The sequence below is a fragment of the Camelus bactrianus genome, chromosome X, assembly GCF_048773025.1.
Source record: "Camelus bactrianus isolate YW-2024 breed Bactrian camel chromosome X, ASM4877302v1, whole genome shotgun sequence".
Lineage (NCBI taxonomy): Eukaryota > Metazoa > Chordata > Mammalia > Artiodactyla > Camelidae > Camelus > Camelus bactrianus.
This window is the reverse complement of record NC_133575.1, coordinates 82,115,638-82,138,344: the sequence shown is the minus strand read 5'-3', so window position 1 is coordinate 82,138,344 and position 22,707 is coordinate 82,115,638. Positions and strand designations below refer to the sequence as shown.

General features: G+C 44.2%; 1 protein-coding gene across 5 annotated transcripts in view; it reads right to left on the bottom strand.

Moving 5' to 3' along the window:
- Window positions 1–348: 348 nt before the first annotated feature.
- CHRDL1 (chordin like 1) overlaps window positions 349–22,707 on the bottom strand; it is a 123,361-nt gene continuing 101,002 nt past the window's right edge. For 2 of the 5 annotated variants that reach the window (XM_074358879.1, XM_074358880.1), the window contains exons 8-12: window positions 18,429–18,597; window positions 14,345–14,539; window positions 7,997–8,164; window positions 5,844–5,933; window positions 349–2,751 (exon numbers count right to left, since the gene is read on the bottom strand). In XM_074358879.1, the coding sequence (XP_074214980.1) occupies window positions 2,621–2,751; window positions 5,844–5,933; window positions 7,997–8,164; window positions 14,345–14,539; window positions 18,429–18,597 (753 nt within the window). In that variant the 3' untranslated portion in view covers window positions 349–2,620. Of the gene's footprint in view, window positions 2,752–5,843; window positions 5,934–7,996; window positions 8,165–14,329; window positions 14,540–18,428; window positions 18,598–22,707 lie in introns of all 5 variants that reach the window. The other 3 variants (XM_074358877.1, XM_074358878.1, XM_074358881.1) reach the window with 2 other exon arrangements.

The window sequence follows — 22,707 nt, the reverse complement described above, 5'->3', positions numbered from 1 at the left end:
AATCTCGAACTCCTAATCAATCCCTTCCCACCCCTTCCCCCCCTGGTAACCATAAGTTTGTTTTCTGTGTCTGAGAGTCTATCTCTGTTCTGTAAATAAGTTCCTTTGTGTCCTACTTTTTTTAGATTCCACATATAAGTGATATCATATGGTATTCTTCTTTCTCTTTCTGGCTTACTTCACTTAGTAAAGGTCATCTGACTGCAAAGTTCTCACTCCTAACTGTGATGCTGTAGTGTCAGAGGGGTGTCAAGCTGAGTGTGCAACAGCCAGGCCCACCCATCACCTGTTACCCAGTCCGAGGTCAGCACTGCCCAGAGAGTCAATCACTCACACAACATTCCTGCACAGGGTTTTTCAAAATTAACTTTTTTATTAATTTAAAAATCCAGAAATACAGTGACTACATAAATAAGTACCATGTTTAGGTACATGTCCTGTGAGAAGAGTGAAAGGGTAATACTGTTATGTTACTCTTACTTGTTTACATGAGTTAACTATTAAATGGCTACAACTGCTAAGTGGTGCTTATGGGCTTTGTTGTTCCAAGTGTTTATGGTACAAATAAATACACAAGAAGAACCACATCCATTCCTGTCCACTGACTACAGGCGGCTCGGCCTCTTCTCCTTATGCCCCACTCCCGACACGATACCAAACACTGGAGGGTTTCGACGCTGGCTTAGCACAGCTCCCCAGCTCCTGCTTCACACAGCACTTGGCAAAGGTGTGTCCCAGCACCTGGCGGCAGGAGTCTATCTAGGGAAGCTCTCTGGGTGTTCCCTTAAGGTTGAGCTTTCAGAGAACACCTGGGTGGGAAGGCTTTGGGGTGGGTCATCCAGGAGGGGAAATCACCGCTTTGCCTCGGGATTCGGTGACTTGTTTCCACACTATGGAAAGGCTGCCACCTCTGGGAGGGGAGCAGCGGCTACTTAACCTCGTCCACACCCTCCCGCCTCCAGTAATGCCCTGTGGCCTTTCAGCCCTGGGTGTCCTACTTCCTCTTCCCCAGGAGAATGTCTGGGGGGCTTGTAAGAGGCTGCTCCCATGAAGGCCTGGCCACTGGGCCCCTGTGTCTCTTTTCTGAGAACAGACTCCTTTATGTCAGGTTGCCAGAAAGACTGGACATTTTACATTTTTCCCTACTGGTGTCAAATTAAGGGTGGGGGAGTTCCTTTTACCCATGATCACAGAGTAGGAAATATGGCATTTCTTAGTCCCTACCTTTTCTAAGTATTCACTAGAGTTCATTCATGCCCCCTCCAAGGAGATCAATGTAGAAGGCAGGCCTGAGCGTCCCGCTATGGAGAATGTACAGTTTTCCCACAAAGGTGATTTCTAAAGCCAGGCCTCAGAATGGATCGTTTAGGCTCTGGTATCGGACTGCAAGTAGACATTTTCAGAGCAGGCTTCTCTGGGATCCATGGTTCAAATCCGTGCTCAGTGGAAGGTTTAGCATAAAGAATGTTATCAGAATCCCCACTTCCCCAGATGAGCAATAATTCTAACTGAAGAGCCGCCGTTCAGAAGCTTGTGAGGACTGAGCTCTACAAAGTAAAAATCAACTCCTGCAGTTGAAGAAGAGAAAACTGCCCTTTTAAAGAGCTTCTAGAATTTAATCATTTAACTGAAAATTTTGGACTAGAAAACTAGGACCTCAAGAAAATAAGTGAGGATTGAGCTGTTAATTGGTGAGTTTTACTGACTTGAAAACATGGCCAGCCTGTTGACTGCTATTAATTCCTTTCTTCAACAATTATTTTGTCTTCAGTTTCTGAAAACTTTTACCCAATTCTAACTTCTTTATAGAGGCCCCATAGGTTCGGGGAGAAAAGAGAAGTGGTGTCACGAGGGAGAAGTTATTCCCCACTTCAAAGTGAAGGCAGCCATGCAATGCTGTTCTTATTCTTCACCAGACTTGGTGACTTCAACAACCACATGAGTTGGTGACTTCAGCAACCACACTGCAGACCTAAGGGCAGAGACTTGTGCTCAAGATGCCTTACTTATCCTCCTGGGTACCAAACACGTCCAAGCGACTTGGGAGCCCGGCAATGGAAAGGAGGGAAGAGACTGTGCTGGCCTTGCCTCAAGGTGAAGGCTCTAGTTTAGTGTGTGTGCCTGGGTGTGTGCACGTGTGTGTGTGAAGTTGGGAGTTAATTTTTTTTTAAAACACCAGACGTCTAAAATTTGAAGAGCAGAATTTCATACAAATATTTTCTCTGTACTACAGAACTCCTCCTACGAAGTCATTCCCTTCAGTTTCTCTCACTGGAATGACTTTCTAGATAGAAACCCGGGGACAGGGTTGGGGGGTGGTTTGTTTACTCCTTAATCTGTAAAGAAATGTGATTCTCCCAGAAACTACAGCAGTGTTGTGGTGTTCTGGCCCTCTTCCTCCCATAGATAATTCAAGACTCTTCTAGTCTGTTCGGAGGAACTGTTTAAGGGCCGACACACCACTCCAATAAAGGAGCAAGTTATGCTGTGCATGGCGTGAGTAATTAACTGCATTTGAGTTTGGGGTTTCAGGGCCCTGTTGACTTAAGCAAAGTAAGCCTGCAGTCCAGCTGCAGCTTGAGTTTTCCTGCTATACCCTCTCCAATACTGTCTGTCTCGTCTAACAGTGGCCCTTTTCAGACCTTTCCAGGTACAAAACCTTGACCAAATCTTCAAGCTCTGTTCTGCACACCCGACTTGAACACATCTGGCTGATCTGGGCTTCTCCTTCGGTGAAGATCTTCCACTGGCCTAAAAGGCAAACACAAAGTGGCCCGGGGATGTAAGAGGAGAGCAGAGCCAGTTAGGAGTATAATCCATATACCCCATCCTTCCCCACCCACTCCTGGACCCGCCAGGGGAGCTGGAATACAGATGTTATGTGCTTACAGCCCAACAGCCCCCAAAACATTTTTCTGGGGACAGATACGGAAAATGACCCTCAGAGCCTTCATTTCAATGCACAACATTTCTAACAATCCCAAGAATACATAACTGCTTCCTCGGGAGTAAAACCTAAGTACTACTCTTGTGATTTTTACAGCCTATTTAGCATTCGCAAAATGCTCCACTATCAGGTTGTGAGCTATTAGGTGGCTCACTTGGCACCAGGTCAAATAAGACACTTTGGAGAACAGTTCCTGGTGCATCCCTGGGCTTTGCTTGCTCTTTGAGGTCTGAATATTAGTTTGGGTTACTTGATTATTTACTGCTCTTTTCTGTATTCTTGCCACTCTTTGTTAAAAACGGTTCCCCTCTGCTTTCTCTGATGCCCACACACTGTCTTTACACCACTTTGAGCGGCCCTCACCTTCCTAGGGCTCCTTAGAAAGGTCCATCCTCACATTCCTCATGTGATCCCTCTCTGCTCTGGATGAACACGGCTGCATCCCTTCTGTTCCCTGTCATCCCTGCTCGTGTTTCCTTCCATTCTCTGTTTTCTCCTCCCCCTCCACTATGGAACTGTCCACACTTCCAACGTGTCCTTATCAACTTCTTTGTTCACCATACTGCATGCTAACTGAGCAAACATTTTTGAGTGCACACCCTGTGCTGAGTGCTGGAAACCACCCGATGTCTCTGGACCATCCCTTTTCTAACTCTCACTGGTCCCGCAGTGGCAAGATCTTCCTCCTCCTGCTATCATCTTGCTCTGTCAACTAACCTTCCTAACAAAATGCCCATCCTGGATCTCCTCTTCAGTCTTCTTTTTATGCTCTCATGGTGTTGCAACCTGGAGAACTCCCAGTCCAAGGTCAGCAAGCTCCTCTTAATCCAAAATTGATGTTGAACCTCTTTTTTTTTTCCTAGCCACAGGAGACCATGACCCCCTTCCTTATAGCCTCCATTTCTTTGGTCCTTTCTCCCTTAGATTCTTCACTTTTCCCTATTCTCTCAGACTCGATGGGAAAGGAGAGATAAGTTGGGCAAAGAACCAGCTTTTACTGAAGCCCTATGGCGTGCCAGGATCTGATAGGCACATTATATACAGGAGTCAGGCTTGTTCTTCTCTGCCCCCAGGTGACCCTGCAGGATCATCTCGTTCGTACCCACTTCCTTCAGCTTCACACAGTTAAAGGCAGATACCATTTACCTCCATTAGATACTGCATATCCTAACTGTGATGGGCAGTTTGTTAAAATCATCTTTCAAGTATCCTAGTGCCTAGCACAGTGCCTTGCTTACAGTATGAACAAAAATATGTTCTTGGTAATTAATTGGTAATTTCAAAAGTCACATCATTGATCCTGGAATCTTAGGCTCTGCCTCCTTTATTCCTTACTCATAAGAACTCCCAACTCCTCCATCTGAATCCTCCTACTGTCCAGGTAATTGTATACCAGTCTTGAGCAGAATAAACCATTGACCTCATCAACCTTATTTCCAGCTGCCTATTGGATCACTCTACTCAAATGGCCTTCAAGCATCTTAATCGAAACATGTTCCAAGTAAAACTCATTTTTTTCCCACCAATACCCATTCATTTTCCAGAGTTTCCTGTTGGTGAATGGTACTACTATCCACCTCGTCTATAAAGTTGTTAACATTGGAGTTATTCCAAACTCATTTCTCTCTTTCATACTGATCTTGATGATCTAACCTCAGAGCTGTCCCTCCCAGGAACTCCTCCTCCCATCTAACCAACTTTATACAGTCTAACAGCTTCCTACAGACTATCACCAGCTCTCTCAATAAAAGCCCACCTTCCACTTCATATAGCAAGTATCACTTTCTAAAAAACAGATGTGAACGCATTGTTCACTTACTTAAAACCCCCCACTGGGGTTCTCTGGTCTGGAGATCAAGTCCAACTTCTTAGCATGGCATACTGGGCTCTTTAGAATATGGCTTCATCAAAGTAGGTGCTTCATAAATGCCTCTGACAGCTGAGAGACATCTTCCCAAAACACCAGTTTGAAACCACTATACTGTGTGGAATTTTGCAGCAACTACCCAAGCTACTTGCCTCCTACCTGAACTTCTCACTGGTTTCTTCCAGGCCCTCTGACTACTCCCTGCCTACAATTCTTCTCGTCTTTCAGTGCACCGTCTGTGGCCTTTGTAATTCTTCCTCACCCATACCCACACATCCATCCACACTCACATTTCTTGTTTGCTCCCGTCTGAGTCTTCTCTTAGGCTGCACCCTCTTCCTGGACTGATTTCCTGTCCTGTTGCCCAGTCACACCCTTCTCTTTCAAAACCCACCTCCTCCCCGAAGCCTTCCCCGACTAAGCCCATCTGGCTCTCATCTCGTTGTTCTTTGCAGATCCCTCTGAGCTCTTAGGTATTTAACTCTTCAGAACTATGCTAATACATAGTGAAGGCATTTTCATGTTCTGTCTCGCCCATTAGAATTCCCTGTGGACAGAAATTCTGTGCCTTTTATTCCTTCAGAAGTACTCCCCACCCACCAGTGCCTGCAGGGTCTAGTCCCAGGCTCCATCTAGCATAGGAAGTGGGAGAGCCTGAGTCGGCCTGAGCGTTTTTAAAGAAACATGACCACCTGGGGCCGTTCCAAAGAGTCAAATGGAGCTTTGATGCAACACAAGAATTGATATACATTAATTTTTCTCTCATCCCCATCACCTAGGGAAGAGCCTTCCAGATGTGAAGTCTGCACAGATGTACCAGACCTAGAATCTTGTAAGCTTTCTCCAACCCTTTTGAGACTCTGGGTTTAGTCACCTGGAGAGAGAGAATAGCCCCTAATGTTGACACTGAGCATTGCTCCTGTTTACTGAGAATATGGGGTGGGGGCTGGAGGGTACTTTGTTTAGAACTAGGCTACAGTGAAAACTAGATGTGTTTTCCAGGGAGGAATAAAGAGAGTCCCCACTTACTCAGGGTTGTCCTCGTCACCAGCTTGAAGTGAGGGAGTTCCTCAAACATCCTCTTGGAGATCTTCTCAATGTGGAAGTGCTGGAGGATGCCTGGGGCCAAGCAAAGAGTGAGGCAGGTGGTCAGACACTCTCTATCTGGAACCATCAACCCCTTTTTTTCCTGCTTGGGCTGAACATATCATCTCATTTCTGGGGCTTAGGAGTCTCGAGCTGAGTTGTGTAATGTGCTTAACCAGGAACTTGGACGGCTCGAGGGTTATAATTGACTCCATTTGTTTCCTTGGCTCGCCAGCCTCCCCCCTGGTTCTCCAGAGGATGGAGATAAGGGAGACAGAGCCGCTGGCCGTTGGGACCCGCCCCTAGGGAAAGCCACAGGGAATCAAGCATGGGTGCCGGTTGGAGTTTCCGCATCCCAAGGCAGTATTAGACATCGTGTCCTTGCCCCAAGTCTGGTCCATGCCAAGCCACTGGGCTGCCCTCTGGCTCAGCCGTGAGAGCCAGTGATGGGCCTTGCAGACAGGTTCTTTGTGTAAATGGAGAAGCCATCCCTATTCTTGAACTCACTGAAAAGCCTATTTTCCTTTGGGAAACAGTCACATCTCCTTTAGCTTTCCCTTTTAAAAAATGGGGAGAGATCAAATAATGGGGTTCCCACAGGCTCAACCTTGCCTGAGTAGTTTTTATCTGAATAACACATGAACAACAGAAAACAGCCTTGCAGTTAAGGAGCAATATGGTACCAGCCCATGTAAATAATCTTCACAAGGTCTACAGGGAGCGACGGACACAAAGCCTGGGTTTTCTCTGTCCACCAGGCACAGATCTTGATTACCCAGCACTGTGAACAAGAGGTTATTTAGATGATACCCTAGCAAGTTGAAAAGCATCCACACACCTCTGTGACACAAGAGATGTGGGGTGATGGATGAATTGTGAGCCCACCGCTACGAAAGCTGACAGAACAGCGCTTAGTCCTAGTGACCAGTTACAGAGGGGCTAGGGAGTTACAGACAGCAAATCAACATCCCTAGGTATGCAGCAAAAATAAACAGCAATGAGACATCTATGTGTGTTCTAGCATATTTCTTAAGGGGCAGGGAGGAACTCGTTCTTTTCAGAAAGAAAGGTTGTTGTGAAAAGGGAGAGAAAAAGGACCCCCAAATACTAGAGCAGGTATTTCTCAAAGGATGGGTCCAAGGGCCCCGTGCATCAGCATCACCTGGCTATTTGTTAGAAATGCAAACGTGTAGACCCTATGCGAGGCTGACTGAATTCGTATTTCTTAGATGAGACTAGACAGCTGTTTTAAACCAGCTCCTTGTGTGATGCAGAAACTCACTCAAGTTCGAGCACTCTTGAGCCTTACGTGGGGGCATTATTTCCCAATTGAAATCTCACCGCTACACTTGGATTCCTAGAAAACTTGACCAGACTACAACTGCCCTAGTCTTGTAGCTGTGGGATGGTTTGAATAGCTGCAGGTTCACAATGAACAGAATGTGGCTTGCTGTGGCAGTCAACGCAAGTAACCAGAAAGGAACTGAACATCATGACTGGGATTGTTCCTCCAGTGAGACTATCATCTTCTTGAGGGCAGGGATGATGTTTTAAATGTTTTAAATTTGTCCGACTGCAGAGCACCCAACATGATTCGAGAGACTCAGCTTTGCACTGAATGAATGTATTTTCACGTTTGCTGAGCTTCGTCTTGGAAACAACGGTAGACTACAGTTTGGTATTTACAGCCCTGGCTGTACATCAGAATTACCTGTGGCGCTTTCAGAACAAACACGTAAGCCCAAGCCCCACTCCTGGCCCATTAGTCAGAATCTCTGATTTGGTATTTAAAAGCCTTCCCAGATGATTCTGCTGCGCAGCCAGGGTGAAGAACCCACTCCTCCAGCCTTGGTTGTGTGGGGAAGACAACAAACCCCAATAGTCAATACTTACTTTTCAGCCCAGGTCACAGTTAAAGTGAAAGGCCACAACAGCCACCTTATGAGTCATGTGTTAGTTTCTAAGCAATCAGGAAATCTTCTGACCCCAACAGAGGAACAGACTGAAGCAAAATGAAGGTGAGCTTTCCCTTCCTTCCCTCTGTCCCCCTTACAAAAAAAAAAAAAAACATAAGAAATTAATGTTGTCTTGCTTACCTTTTCGAATGGTCCAAACGTGGACCTCTACCTGGGGTGGTCTCTCTGTCTCCAGAGCTATTTTTCTGGTGGTCTCCCCATCCTCCATGAACACAGACTCGTACACGGGCATTGTTTCTTCTCCACAAAAGTAGCCTTTGCTGTCAAAGCTTTGGCCGGGAAGTTCTTCTGGAATCATGAAGCAAGTAGAAAGATTTGTCATGGGTTTCCAAAACTAGAAGCAAACTTCTTCACTTATGTATCTCATTGTTAATAACACCTCACAAGCATCAAAAGTGGACAATCAACAAGAATATTCCTTCAGAGATAGAAAGCCCACCCTTTAGCAGTCACCAAATCACAAAGGCGCACATGACTCTAAGTCCATGTGATGACTGAATCCACAGTTCTGCAGAACACTGGCCCCAAAGCTACACTAGATCTACCACTGCCACATGAGAAGTGGACCTTCACGAAGAAGAAGAATGTGACCAGGTATGAATCTGTTGGGCACTTAAGGGAACATAGAATCTTCCATGCTGGGTCAGGATCATGGTTTGTCTAGCTCAGTGTTGCCAACAGAGACTCAAAGAACGGGCTGACAGAAAGTCTTGGTTAACTTCCCTGATGTCACTTAGGTATACTTAGAAAACATTTATGACACTTATTGATGTGCATATATTTGCCCAAAGGACCTATCTCAATTGGCTTGACATTTCTGAATGCTCTTTAATTTGTTTGTAAGGGGAATGAAAATACCAGATCAACACCAGGGCCAAAACCTCGATGTCAGATTAGTCATACATATGCTATACCAAATGAACAGTTGGAAGACACAAAAAAATTTGGTCAAATCCCTTAACTATGGATCATTTAAAGTCTAAACTAAATTGTTGGATTTCAGCTTCTAGGCATAAAGGTACCAGCCTCCTTCGACTCCCCATTCTGCTTCACCCTCTTCTTTCTTCAGGCCCCCACCGAAAGAAGTTTCCCTTGGTTGGTTATCCATGAGTTAAGTTCCTTTGCTGGCCTTGTAATCAGCACCATTTTCAGCTGTGTATTTAAAGTGTAACACTTAAGCTGAAACTGAATTCTGTCTAGGCAAGAGATGTGCTTATGTGTACAAAGCAAAGAGCAACACAGTAACTCCCAGTTACCGAACAAAACCAGGGTAATCTGGGGAAAGGTAACTCGCCCTCATGGAAACAGTGGCATGGTTCCTGCCAAATTTCAAAGCAACCTTCCTGCTAAGGCCATTGGACACAGAATCCGTGTGATGCTGTACCCCTCAAGGATTTAAACTTATTGAAAATTAAATAAATAAAAGTGTGGATTTGTTTTTTTTTTTTAAAGTGTAATGCTCAAATCAGCAACAGCAAAGAGAAGTTGAGGACCCTGAAAACTGAGTATGTGCAGAAGCCATCTGTAAGAACAGCTGATGAAAGCATTGTGTATTGAGTGCTTTGCACCTGTGATTCTAATTGGGGGGGCTCACTGTTAGCCATTTGGACTAGAGGTAATCAAACTGCTAGTGCGTATCTCTTGCTGATCTGATTCGCTTTCCAACCCTCACCACCATTTGGGTGCTGAAAGAACAAAATCCAAGTCTTCTCTGGGTGATTCCAGATTGGATTACTCAATTTATAGATCACCTTAGAATCAAGCTTTCTTTCTCCTTTTGTCTTTTTTTTTTAAGTTATTTAATTACTCGGTGGGTTGGTCTTTTTTGGTTCCATTAGGTAATTAAGGGATGTGTGTGAGCACTTTTCAAATGGGTGGAGGGGGGAAGAGGTCACTGAGTCTACCGGAACCTCTGTGTATTTAATTACCAGCTTTAGAATGAGAGCCAGGTTCATGTGTTCAGTCTTCCTCACCAGCTTAATACTGGCTACGGCTCTAACTGCCATGTGAAATCCATGATGGCACGGCAAGTACCTGTAACATGCTAAAAGTTCTCCCAGTGTCCTGAAGAGTCATCTTGCACCACCACCCCTCCCCTCCAAGAGCTTCATTTACTCACCAGAAGGGATCTACAAACCACAGAATCATTAGTGACTCAACCTCACTGGTACATAAAAATACTGAGTAAATAAACAGAACGTGTCTTTCGAGCTACCTACTTGGCAACGTCTTTTTCATTTCACACACTCCACTTCGAGGTGCTTCCTGATCACTCCATTTTCACCTACTTTCATTTTCTTCTGGGGAAGCAGGCCATGCCTCAAGTCATTTCTAGCCATTGCCACTTCCCATGAGAATGCTCCTGTCCTGAGCCCCCCAGAACTAAGAAACTGGGGAACCATTCCTTATGGAAATGGGGGTGATGGATGCAGGAGATGTATTATCCTGGCCCAAGAAACAAACTTTAAGTCTTAAGGGGGGCTTTTTCTGCTGGAACCTAAAGGGGGTGGGTCATTACAGGATTTCCAGGTATTGGGGTGGCATGGTGGGGTTGAGAGGTGAGTTGGGGAACCTTCAAAGAGTGGAAGTCCTACACAGCCCTGCAGACGGCCACTGATACACAAGGCAAGGCCAACCTCTACAAGAGTGAAGAGAAGAGAGAGAGGTGAATTCCACATCTTTTCTTTTGGCCTTGGTTTGGTACTGGAGGAGCCTGCAATCATTTGTTATGGTGAAACTTTTGGCTGGATCATCAGTGACTTTTATTTCTTTTCCCTTCTCAACATGAATAACTGAATTTACTGTTGGTTTTTCCATCGGTCTTCTTCCCTCCTCACTCCTTTATTCCTTTTCCTCTGTGTCTTGTGTCATTTTCTAAGAGGCTGAGGATGTCACGATCTTCCCATTTCTCACCCCTTCACATCATTCAGAACTCTCAGAGAGGAGGATATAGCTCAGTGGTAGAGCACATGCTTAGCATGCACAAGGTCCTGGGTTCAATCCCCAGTACCTCCACTTAAAAATAAATACATAAATGAAATGAAAACCTAATTATACTCCCTCCTGCAAAAAAATTTTTTAAAAAACCTCTACTCAAACAGCATTCTTCAAAGAAGCAGTCCCTGACCAGTCTTTTGAAAGTGCTCACCCCTGCCGGTCCCATTCACTATTGCCTGATCCTGTTTGTTTTTTCTTCATGGTACTCATTGCCACTGATAATTCCCTTATTGGTTTGTGGTCATTATCTTTCTTCTCCCACTAGAATGTAAGGAGCATGCTGGCAAGTAGCCGGCGTCTGTCTGCTTTCTCTCTCTACTTTCAGTACCTGTAACGGTGTCTTGCACACAGTAGGCACAAAATACGTGTCTCCAGATTGAATGCTGCACAAACAAGTACATGCCCCTTGTGGCCATAAAGCTGCTGAGTACCCAGGTCTCTGCGGATAGTGACTCTTGTCGGGCAATGGGACTACCAGGAGACTTTCCATTTGCAGACACCCATGTGTGGCTCACTGAGGGACAGGTGCACATGGAATAGGACAGACACTCTCTCCTTCCATGCTGCCCTGTAAGTCCTCCTCTCTACACGTCTGAGCAGTGTGGGAAAGCAGGAAAAGCCTCTCTTCCAGAGAAACAGGTTTAGTCAACGAGACTCTTCAATATATCACCAATTGGGATTGTAAGGGAAGTCTTTAAAATAATGGTTGTTTAATACTTTTTCTTTTTTAAAAAATGTGAACATAAATTTAATTTCTCTGGATTAAACGCCCAGAAGTGGAACTGCCAGGTGGTATGTTAAGGGCACATTTAGTTGCTTTTTTTTTAAATTGAAGTATAGTTGATTATTACTTTGTCTAACTACAAAAGTGCTTATTGTTGAAAATTTAGAAAATACAGATAAAAAGGAGAAAATAAGAGTTACCCATAATTCAGTCACCCAAATACGACCACTATTAACATTCAGCCATATGCCATTCTAGTCTTTTTTTTTTTTTTTTTTTTGGTCTAAGTATATTATCAATGCTTTTTTTCTTTAAATACAAGAAGTGGGATCATAACATACATATTGTTTTGTAGCTTGCTCTTGTCACTTAACAGATATATTGCAAACATCTTTCTGTGCCATTAAACCTTGTTCTATGGTGATTCTTAATGGCTGCATAATATACCACAGTACAGGTATACCATAATTTATTTAACAATTTCCATAGTGGCGGACTTTCAGTTTGTTTCGAATATTTCACCATTGTAAACAGTACTGCAGAAAAAATCCTTGTTTGTATATCTCTGTATGTCCCTGATTACTTTCTTTGGACTCCTAGGAGTGAAACTGCTTAGCCAAAAAGTATGAACGTAAAGGTTCTAATAAATACCACCAACCTGAAAGGCAGTGCCTGTTCTGTGTCCTGTTCTCACACCTTTTTGATTCCTTCACTCTTACTTGAATCACCTACACCAATAAAATCCTAACCACACAAAGAGATGGGATTTGGTCCGCAAGTCTGAAATTCAAATTGGAATATTATATAGTGGGAGGGTTTATCTTACCTGAGGTAGTTTAGCTGACTATTAATTTGTATCTGAAATTATCTTATTGAATTACTTTTATCTTTATAGGTGTTAGACCCTTGACAGAAGAGAAAACTGTGTTGGTGGAAGTACTCCTAAGTGACACTGAAAGGCTTGGGGATCCAGTGAGATTGCAGACTTGGAAGCTGTAATAGGTCATCGTAGCTGGGTGGCCCCCATGTCCACATCCTCAGAATGTGCTCTCTCCCTACTCCTAATGAGTACATTTCCTCATCAAATTTAATGCCCAAATTCTTTGCTCCATATCAGATAGCTCCTTACCTTCCTATCCACACCCTGCCCCCTGTTTACTCTAGAAGATGAAGGTCATTACATTAAGAAAGATTTTGTTTGTGTCATAGCTCAGTGCTTCTCAAACTTTAACGTGCATTGGAATCGCCTGGGGGGCCTGGTTAAAATGCAGATTCTGATGCAGGTCTGGGGTGGAACCTGAGAGCCTGCATTTCTGACTAGCTCCCAGGTGCTGCTGGTCCTCAGGCCACATTTTGATTAGTAAGACCATAAACCACCCTGGGCCTGCAGCAGTGGTTCCCAAACTTGCCCGCACATGAATATTGCCTGGAGATCTTTTAAAAATTCCAAATCCCAGGCCACACCTCAAATCAATTAAATCATAATCTCTGGGGATGAGACACAGGTATCTTTAAACACTCTCTGGGGGATTCCAATGTGCAGACAAGTTTGGGGACAACTGGCCTACATGAAGATGCTCAAATTATGTATATGTAATGACTAAGTTTATATTTGCCTGCTACTCATGAGGAATTGCCTAAATTGAATTAATGATTTAGCTCTCTGCCTACATTTAAAAACGTTTGGTTTTTCATCTGTTTACAAAAATGCTTTGCAGGTTGACATCAGACATGATAAATTCATGTGCCTGGAAGGGAATAATTTCATTCAGTCCTAGAACGTTAGAGCTGGAAAGGGCCTAAGAAATCTCCTCTAACTCTTTCATTTTGCAGAGAAGGAAACAAGCTCAGAGAGGTGAAGTGACTTGCTCCAGGTCACACAGAAAACCAGTGGCAGAGCCTGGGCTAGAATGCTTGATTGCTAATCCAGTACTCTGTCAACCCCAATACTACAGACTGTATTTTTTTTCTAGCTCATGTGTCAAAACCACCATTTAAGTAATTGACTTCCCTTTTTGAAAATCAGACAACATTTTCTATGGGCCTGGAAAAAACAATGGGATGGAAGTGACCTGGTTTCTGAGTCTTGGTTTTATTATCTATTTCTCTGACTCTGGGGAAGTCATTTCACTTTATACACCTCAGTTTTCTTATCTTTAATAGAGAAATAATAATATCATTATAGGATTTTAGTATTGGAAGGAAGCTTGGAGATCAATTGTTCCAAACTTTCTATTGTGCAGATGAGGCTGCTGTGGCCCAGAGCAGATGTGGCACATTTCCAAGGTCATATAGCAAGTTACTTAGGACCAGAACCCACTCTCCTTCCACTACACCTCACCTATCTTTCATCCTGCCTCACAGGGGAAATGGAGGAGTTAGTGATATAAACAGAAGGTGCTACTTACTGTCCCTCCTAATAATCACATTAACCTATTTTCTCTGCTATTTAGAAAAGCAAAGCTTCAGTTCAGCCCTTAGGGCTACATGTGGTCAAAGGTGTGGTAGACATAAGCAAATCCCCAGCCTATTTCTGAGAAGTAAATTTCTTCCAAGCAACCATCTTATCAGCCCTTCAAGAGAGGAGCAAATGTAGTTCATTTAGTTATTAGCAGAACTATTACTGTTACAAAATGGCAGGTTGTGATGATGTTTTCTGATGCTCAAAGAACACTGAGAATGACTACGTGGGGATCTCCACCAACCAAAGGCAGGGCTTCCAACCAACGCACCTTTTGCCTTTTTACCTGGACACACCTTGCAGCACTTTCCGTCTATTTTTTGAGGATACTTGCAGGGGTATCGATTGGGGCAATGGATTTTCTTGCACTCTTGCTTGGTGACGTTACAAGTGCACAGCACACACTCCACAATGCCAAATGCCCGGAGGTTTGGGTGCCAGGACTCGCCATGGGAATAGGTCTTTCCATTGGAAACACACACTGGAAGAGAACGCAGGACTGGAAATTAAAGGCTCAGGAGCTGAAATGGACCCTTATGCTCAGAACCCAAGCCCTGAACCCCTTGAGACATTGAGCATCCTTTGTTCTTGTCATGGCCAGAGATATGTTTACAGAGCAGCCTCTGTAGCCAAACAAACAGCTCAGGTCTTGTTCTACTGTCAGTTACTAATCAGGTTCTTCAGCAGCAACCTCTGGATGCCCACAAGTGCCTGACACATAGTAGGCAGTCAATAAATATTTTTTAAACGGAGGAATGAATGGGTGCATAAAAGCAGAGTTCTATCTGTCCTGGGTGTCTGATAAGGAACCTCTGCTAGGATGTAGTGTTCATACCTGCAGCTCCATAGAGGATTGGTATGGCCCAAGTGGATGTGCTTCTGGGCATGAAAATCTCCCAGAAAGATTTGCTGCCCAGGGAGGCTAGATGCAAAAACTACTGCTCTTCTCAAAAGGCCAGTTTCTCTAGATCCTAAAGTGAATCCATTCACAATGTCAAATGCCATAAGAATCTGATCTACTAATGTTGCCGGAGAATAGGTTCTTGTCTCGCACAAGGAAGAATTCAAGAGCAAGGCATAGTAAAGTGAAAGCAAATTTATTCAGGGAGATATATACTCCATAGACAGAGTGTGGGCCATCTCAGAAGGCAAGCAAAAGAGCGACCATGAGGTGCAGGGTTGTTAGTTTTTATGGGCTTGGTAATTTCATATACTAATGAGTGGGAGGATTATTCCAACTATGTTGGGAAAGGGGCAGGGATTTCCAGGAATTGGGCCCCACCTACTTTTTTACCTTTTATGATCAGCCTAGGAACTGTCATGGCACGTATGGGTGCGCCATGAGGCTCAAGGTCTACTGGAAGTCGAATCTTCCGCCATCTTGGTTCTAACCAGTTTGTCCTGTCCTCAGCTGTTGTGTCATTCCTTTAACGGTTGTGCCTGCCCCGAGTCCTATCTCACTAACACAGATGGGTATGGAGCTTAATGGTGCTGGTCTACTTTCCGGCATGGGAAGGAAGATGCTAAGACAAGAATGAGAGGGAAAGGACCTATGCATCCCAGGTAAGTGGTGAAAGGCAGCCTTTTATGCCTCTAGTCTTCAGGCAATGTCCTGTGTCCTTCACCTCAGAGTGGCTATAGAGATCTGGCTATAGCAAATCACTGCCCACCCTAAAGATATCGTTTGGTGGCCTCACATTTGTTGAATGGAAGAAGAGTCACTGGCTCCATGTTTTCTGAGGGACTTTGCAAGAGCAAGCATCTGGGCTGCAGACCAAGGGGCAAATGAAGGGAAGGGGCCACAGGAACATCCTTCAGTGAAAACCAACCAAAACATAGCCAGCTCCTACTGAAAGGCACAGAGCTAGGCTCCGGCATAAGACCTGCACAGGGCTGCCAACAGGGAGGTCTGAGAATGAGTTCTCTCCCTTTCGAAAGTGCTGAGACATTCCAGAGATTTCACGCCATGACGGGGATTGAGTGTGTTTCTCATTATTCCCATCACCTCATCATACCCAGGGAGACCTGTCGGCATCCCAGTCAACAACATCTCTAGGGTGGGTTGTATCACTTAAGGCGGGGCGAGAGTGGGAGAAATAGCCCCACTCGGGGCGTTTCTAGGAACTGACTGATTTGGCTGCAAGACAAGGGCCTCAGAAGGATGAATCACTGGGATATTTCTTTCTCATCAAGTCCACTGGGTCACATTAGGAAATATGGATGATGTTGGCTGTCTCTTCCTGTCCTTTGCAAGAGCTGCTAGAGTGCTAGGCACTCTAACTGGTCAATCCACATAAATATTTCCAAGAATCTAAACCAGAGAAGCTCCCAACCTTACAGTGAGATAGAATAGGGACTTCACATCTAAACTATGAGGCTCAGAGCTATGGATGGGATCACAGGACAAGACAGACCAGATGTGTTATTCTCTCTCTTGCCCTCCCCTCTTCTCTCCTCCCCGCAGGCAGTGACACACCCTTCTAGACAATGCGATCAAGTGGGTGCAGAATCTGCTTCAAGAAAAGTTTGGCTGGACTCAAATTAAAAATGGTGAGGTCCAATTACTTCTCCTCTTGGACTCTAGCAAGGGACAAAGTAGATGCATCTCAGAGGAACATACTGTTAGCAGGAGGACTAAGGAGTAGGGCAGGCAGGTTCCCTCTCCCCTAAACATTTGGACTAAGGAAATAATCCAGACTGGGTGAGAGCCTACACTCGGAAGTGCATTAGGGTAAGGTCAATTCTCTAGGGAGAAAGGCAGCCTTCTCCCTACCAACAAATTCTCAAGATGATTTTGACTCATCCAGCTGAGGTATTGAGAGTTGGAGGTGGGTACAAGTGACTTTCCAATGAACTAGAATAGAAAGGTCAGGAGAGAATGGCTGCATCCAAATCAATGGGGGCAATGAATAAATGTAAACCAGCTGGGGCTTTTGTAGCATATGGAGAAATCAAGGGATGAGCCTCTGTCCTGAAAGTGAAGAGGCCTGTGGAAATTATGGGATTTAGGATTTTCAAAGTCCATTTCCCCCACACATTTTTTAAGGCTTTGAAATACTTTCAGAGCAAATGGAATCTATTGGAGGCAATTTAGGATTGAAAATCAAACTGCATCTTTACATAACTCCTCCTCCTCATTTCATAAATTCATATCAGAATGCCTTGGAATTTAAAAATAATAAATTTCAAATCAAACCCAGATCAATAGTAAATATTTCCAATTCTTCTAATACATCACCATTTTTATTAAGAGTTTTATTTTGAATGTTCTTCTTTTAAGCCTCTTAGTTTCAAAAGCAATTTAATTTTTTTATCTGTAATCTGAAATTTACATCTAACTAGTAACAGATGTGATCAACCAGCTTTGGCCTGACTAGCTTTGTTGAGATTTATAGTAGGAGTTCTTCGTAACGGATTGTTTTTCACCCATGTTATTCAATCGTTTGGTTTAATAATTTATTACTTTTAACCCATTCAGAGAACTGCCTTTGATTTGTTTTTCCTTTAAAGGAAACAAAACATGTTTGTGGTTTCATAAAAAGGAACCAGCTGAGCTTTTGCTCTGAAGCGCTGGTTGACACAATGCCTAAAAAAGTAAGAAGCACTCAATTGTTTGATTGAATTTCTCCTCCCCCACCCCCGCTACTGGCGGGGCCAAGAGGTTGGGGGGTGTGGCCAGAGAACTCTGTGCAGGAAAGAACAGGACCTTGGATGTGTGTGGGTGCCTTTTGTAGCCAGCTGGTCAGCTGAGTGGCTGCATGGTGGTGTTAACCTGATCGGCCCTCCTGGTGTTCAGCCAGGAGGTTTCGGGATTTCTTACTGGATTACTCATTTCTAAGGCTGATCTCCTCCTATGAATTAGAATCTCTGAGCATGAGGCCTGGAATAAGTACCTCTAGCAAGATCCCCAGGAGAATCTGGGGTGCAATGAGGGGTGAGAATTGCTATTCCTAAGGTTTGGATAAGAGCTTCAGAAGTTTAGCACTGAGTACCTTTGACTACTGGAAAACAACCAGTCTTTCATTTTGGTAAAGCCCCAATGAACTTTCCCAAATGACCTTCAACCCCCAGGGGCAACTGAGAAAGTGCTGGAGGGTGCATTATGTTCACTGCTTTCTTGCCTTTTGTTTAAAGTAAGGACAGATACAACTGAAATATAAACTATGCTCTTTGCGCTATATTTAGGGAAGTCCAAGGAGTCCCCTGGAGTCACTTGTCCACATTCACTTGGTAGACCAGATGGCAAGTGATCCACATGTGAATGTATGATATGCATGAGAGAAAGGGTCCTTTCCCGGCTCTGGCCCTCCAAGGACCAGGACTGCTGAAGCCCTGACGTAGGTGCGAAACCAAAGAAGCATGCCCCTTACCTTGTCCATGCTTGTGTTTGTTATTGATGACAATCTGCACGATGGTTCCCGATGCTTGCTGGGAATCCATGAGAGCTCCCCGGTGACTTCTGGACCCAGGAAAGCGGGGCAGACCTCCAGCCTGTCGGCTTGGTGGAGGATCATAGTGAGAGCGGTGGTAAGAATGTCTCTGTAAAATGACAAAGGACAGATTCAGTTCCCTAAATCTGCCAATGAGAAGGCGCAGATGGACTTAGCTACATGAGAAGCTGTTTGATGATTTTTAGTGATGAGCTCTGATCATAACTGCATGTCCTCCCACACCAATAGAGAAATTGGGATGTGAAAGAAGAACAGCGCTGGCCATATGCTAAGATTTTTCTCTCTCCTTGTAGAAGACTGGACTAGATTTACAGATGGGCTCCTGAGGGGAAAACAGCCAAAAAGACTAAAGTGTCTTTCCTGCTCCCAAGAATCTCACATTCGGGTTTAAGAATTAAGGTAGTAGCCTGCAAAGCAAGGCAAATGTGATGGAGGCCACAGGAGAAGTATGAAATCCTGTGCAAATTAGGACAAGAGAGAGAGCTTCTAGTCAGGGAGGGTTTGTGACCTGGGCCATGAAGGGTGAGTAGACTTTTTACAGACAGAGTTGGTGAGGAATATTCCAGGCAGAGATTTCCAAGTTGAGAAGGTGTAGCAGAGAACACAGAGTCCATAAAAGGGAACAGTTGAAGGATAACATTCCAAAAGTGGGTTAGAGCCAGATCATGGAGGACTTGAAATGACAGGCTAAGGGGTGAGGACTTTATTTGGTAGGCAATAGAGGTGAGGGTGTAGAAGCCTTTGAGGGGTTTTTTTTTTTTTTGAACAGAGGAAAAAAATCAGAACTGTGTTTCAAAGCATTGAGCCCTGATAATGTGTAGAGTGAACTGGATAGGAGGAAGAGATGGGAGTCTAGTCTAGATGAGACGTACTGAGACTCCAAATGCAGGCAGTGGCATGAGATCATAGAGCAGGACACAGACACCCCAAAGTTTTATAGACAGAAGAATGGGCCATGCAGGACAGTACTAGAATGTCAGCTCCATTTTGTTTTGCTCACTGCTTTATCTCCAGTGCCTAGAACAGTGTCTAGCATCTAGAAGGTGCTCATCAGTCTTCTTGAATTAATGAAGGAAAGCTGTGGTCCCTCTTGGAAGCTTAGAGTCTTGAAGTACAAGTAACCCAATCATTGCTCTTTCAGCAAGGGTTCAAGACATGATGAGGCCACTGTTCTGCTACCACCCCTCGCCCAGGAGCCTAGGTAGAGTGGGGGTGGAGGAGGATGGAATGGATGAAGAACAGAACCTCAAGGCTTAAAGCCAAATATCATTGTGTTTTAGGGGTAACTGTTAGGGTTAAAGGAGTGGGGAGTGAAACTCATGAAAAAACCTTTTGCAGGCAATTAAAAAGGAAGATCCTTATGTTCAGTGATAGAAATGTCAGGGAACACTGAGAAGGTAGTTATGGGGTCCCCTGACCCCACCATCCCATAAAACATTTATTACAGTTATGTTCCATAGACACATATGTTACAAATTTAGCTTTGGGAATGATTACTCTCCTGGTGACAGGGGGAGGCACTGGTGGGAGAAGGGGAGAGTGAACAGGAGCTGGAGTAAGAGAAAGAGAACATTATTCTATATCTAACAAGAGCCCATGCTGGTGCATTGCTATAAAAACTCACACAAATAAGAATTTGCATCCATTTATTATGCACACAGGATTCTCAGTGCAAATATTTTTCATTCCCACAATGGCTCATATGTCTTTTTCTACCATAATCACTCACATTCCACAAAGGCCATTACAAATTGTTCTGTCCTTTCTGGAGTTTGGCAAACTTTTGCCAAAGGAACACAGAGAGGACAGTTTGGCTGGTGGGTGTCCTACTGATGCTAAAAGGAGTGGGTTCGAAGGGGCTAGAATTTGAGAGGGAGGGTCGCTGACCCAGGATAAGCTGCAAATACAAGGAGTTCTCTGATTCATGAGGGTGAACACAGGATGAAAAGCCGTTCTTTGGTACTGGGGACTCAGATCCTGGAAATATGATAAGGGTGGAAAAATGAATCAAGATAAAAAAAAAACCCTCAAGGGTTTTTAATCAGAGGCCCAAATATAGACCAGTCAGCTCCCCTAGACCTCATCTTATTTAAGTCTTTTGTTTTACACACAGAGAAAGTGAGGCCAGAGAGGAGGGGGGCTTTATTCAGGGTGACAGCGAAGGCTGAGTTTTTGGAGATGGCAGGAGAGCAGGGAGGGAGAGAGGAAGATGAACAGGAGGAGGAGGCGGAGTGGGAGGACATAGGAGAGATCACGTCTGATCCAGCTCGGGGGTCCACAAACATTTGCTTAAAAGCTGCTCCAAAGAAAAATTCTTTCCAATTGAGAAGTCTGCTGCAGCGTTCACAACCACACACACCACTTGTCTCTCCGCTGCACAAGGAGTCACCTGGGGAGCTGTGAAAATATTAGTCCCACCCCCAGGGACTCTGATGGAATTGATCTGGGGTGAGGCCTGGGCATCGGGACTTTTATAGACTCCTCAGGGGACTCTAATATGAAGCCAAGGTTTAGAATCACTGAGATAAAAGATCTTCTGTTTCGGCTTGGGGGTGGGGGTGCTGATGTGTGATTTTGATTTAGGAGTAATGGCTCTTTTAGAGTCGCTCCCCCGAACAAATGAAAGAGGCTTACCAGGGGCTGGTCTGACCTTGTAACTTATAACGAAGGAGAAAAAGGCATTAACGCCTTGGAGTTGTAAGTGAAATTGGAGCTTATCTTTAAAACCAGCTGTGAATAGGCTGCTTGAGAGAGCAGGTCAAAACCAGTTAGGTAGAAATGATCCAATAGCTAGGCTTTGTTTTTTTTTTCCTGCTCAGTATTTTGGTATTACTTGATTTACTGACTTGAAGGGCTGACAAATATCTCAGGCTTTTGAGGTGGCTGTTACACAGTTCTTTTCTGGTGTTGGAAAATCCCCGGCATTGCAGGACTTACCCAGGAATTTCTTCTTTACTTGTTCTAAGGTCTGATATATAAAGGTTTTATTGGCAGAGACAGGAAAACATGAAAATTTAGAAGTGGCCTTAGAAGTGCCTCCATGGTTCTGATCTTGTGCATTTGGCCAGATGTTACGATTGGGGGAAAGAGGGTAAAGGGTCCTCACCATCTCTCTGCATTCTCTCTCACAATGGCAAGTGAATCTACATTTATCACAGAATAAAAAGTTTAATTTAAAAAAAGTTTTCAGACTGCGTTCGAACCCACACAGCCACGAGCACATTATATCTTAGTCACAAGTAACCTAGGACTATCCGTATCTGGGAGAGATGTAGGCCAGTTTCCTATCCAGAGCACTGTCCTGACAATGTGAATGAGACATGGATTTTTATCTGTCTCGTATTGTTTCTATCCCAAATTCTTTCACTTCTCTAATGGGAAATCTCCGAGTAATCCACTGGGGGCAAAATCAGAGTTTGGCTGTTGTCCAAAACAAAATGATGCTTGCTTTCATGTTTTGGCTTTCCATCCTGTGCCTACTTCTTTCTCCTCACATAGCCACCCCTCTGCCCCCACAAACATATACACGCTTCCCCTGATGGTACAAGGACCAGTTCATATGAAGTTATGATCTGGAAATCAAACAGAAACTGTTTCAGGTTTTTACAAAGGAGTCATCATTGAACCACTGGTTCTCCTTCATGTACAGTTCAGAAAACTTGGTATACTGATGGTTTCCAGCCCACTTGGCAAAATAAATCAATCAGCTGTGTTTCTGTTGAACCGAGGTTGTGATGGTCCCCTGGGAATAGGAACAGTCTACTAAGGAGGCCATCCACTGAATTGGAAATGTGTTGTTAGGGCTGCCCTTTCTCCCATGCAGAAAGTTGGGCCTGCAAAGGATAGTCAGAAGGGATTCTCCTATCTTCTAATAAGTTTGAAGAATTTCTGATTTGGGACAAAGTCCTGTGCATTAATGTTAAGGAACCCCCCACCCTCTACCACACACACACATACATTTCACTCTACCTTCCAAACCCATTCATTCAGCACGTATTTATTGGGTGCCGACTATGTGCCAGGTATATACTTTCCCATTACTACAGATGCTACTTATTATTCAAATCATATCCCACAATATCTATTCCTTGTAGAAGAAAGGAAAATATTTATTTATAATAAAGTGGAACCATCTGGACATTTTGGCCTACCAGGCCAAATGTTTGTTTCTAAAGATAGGTCTTGAACTCCTTTGAAA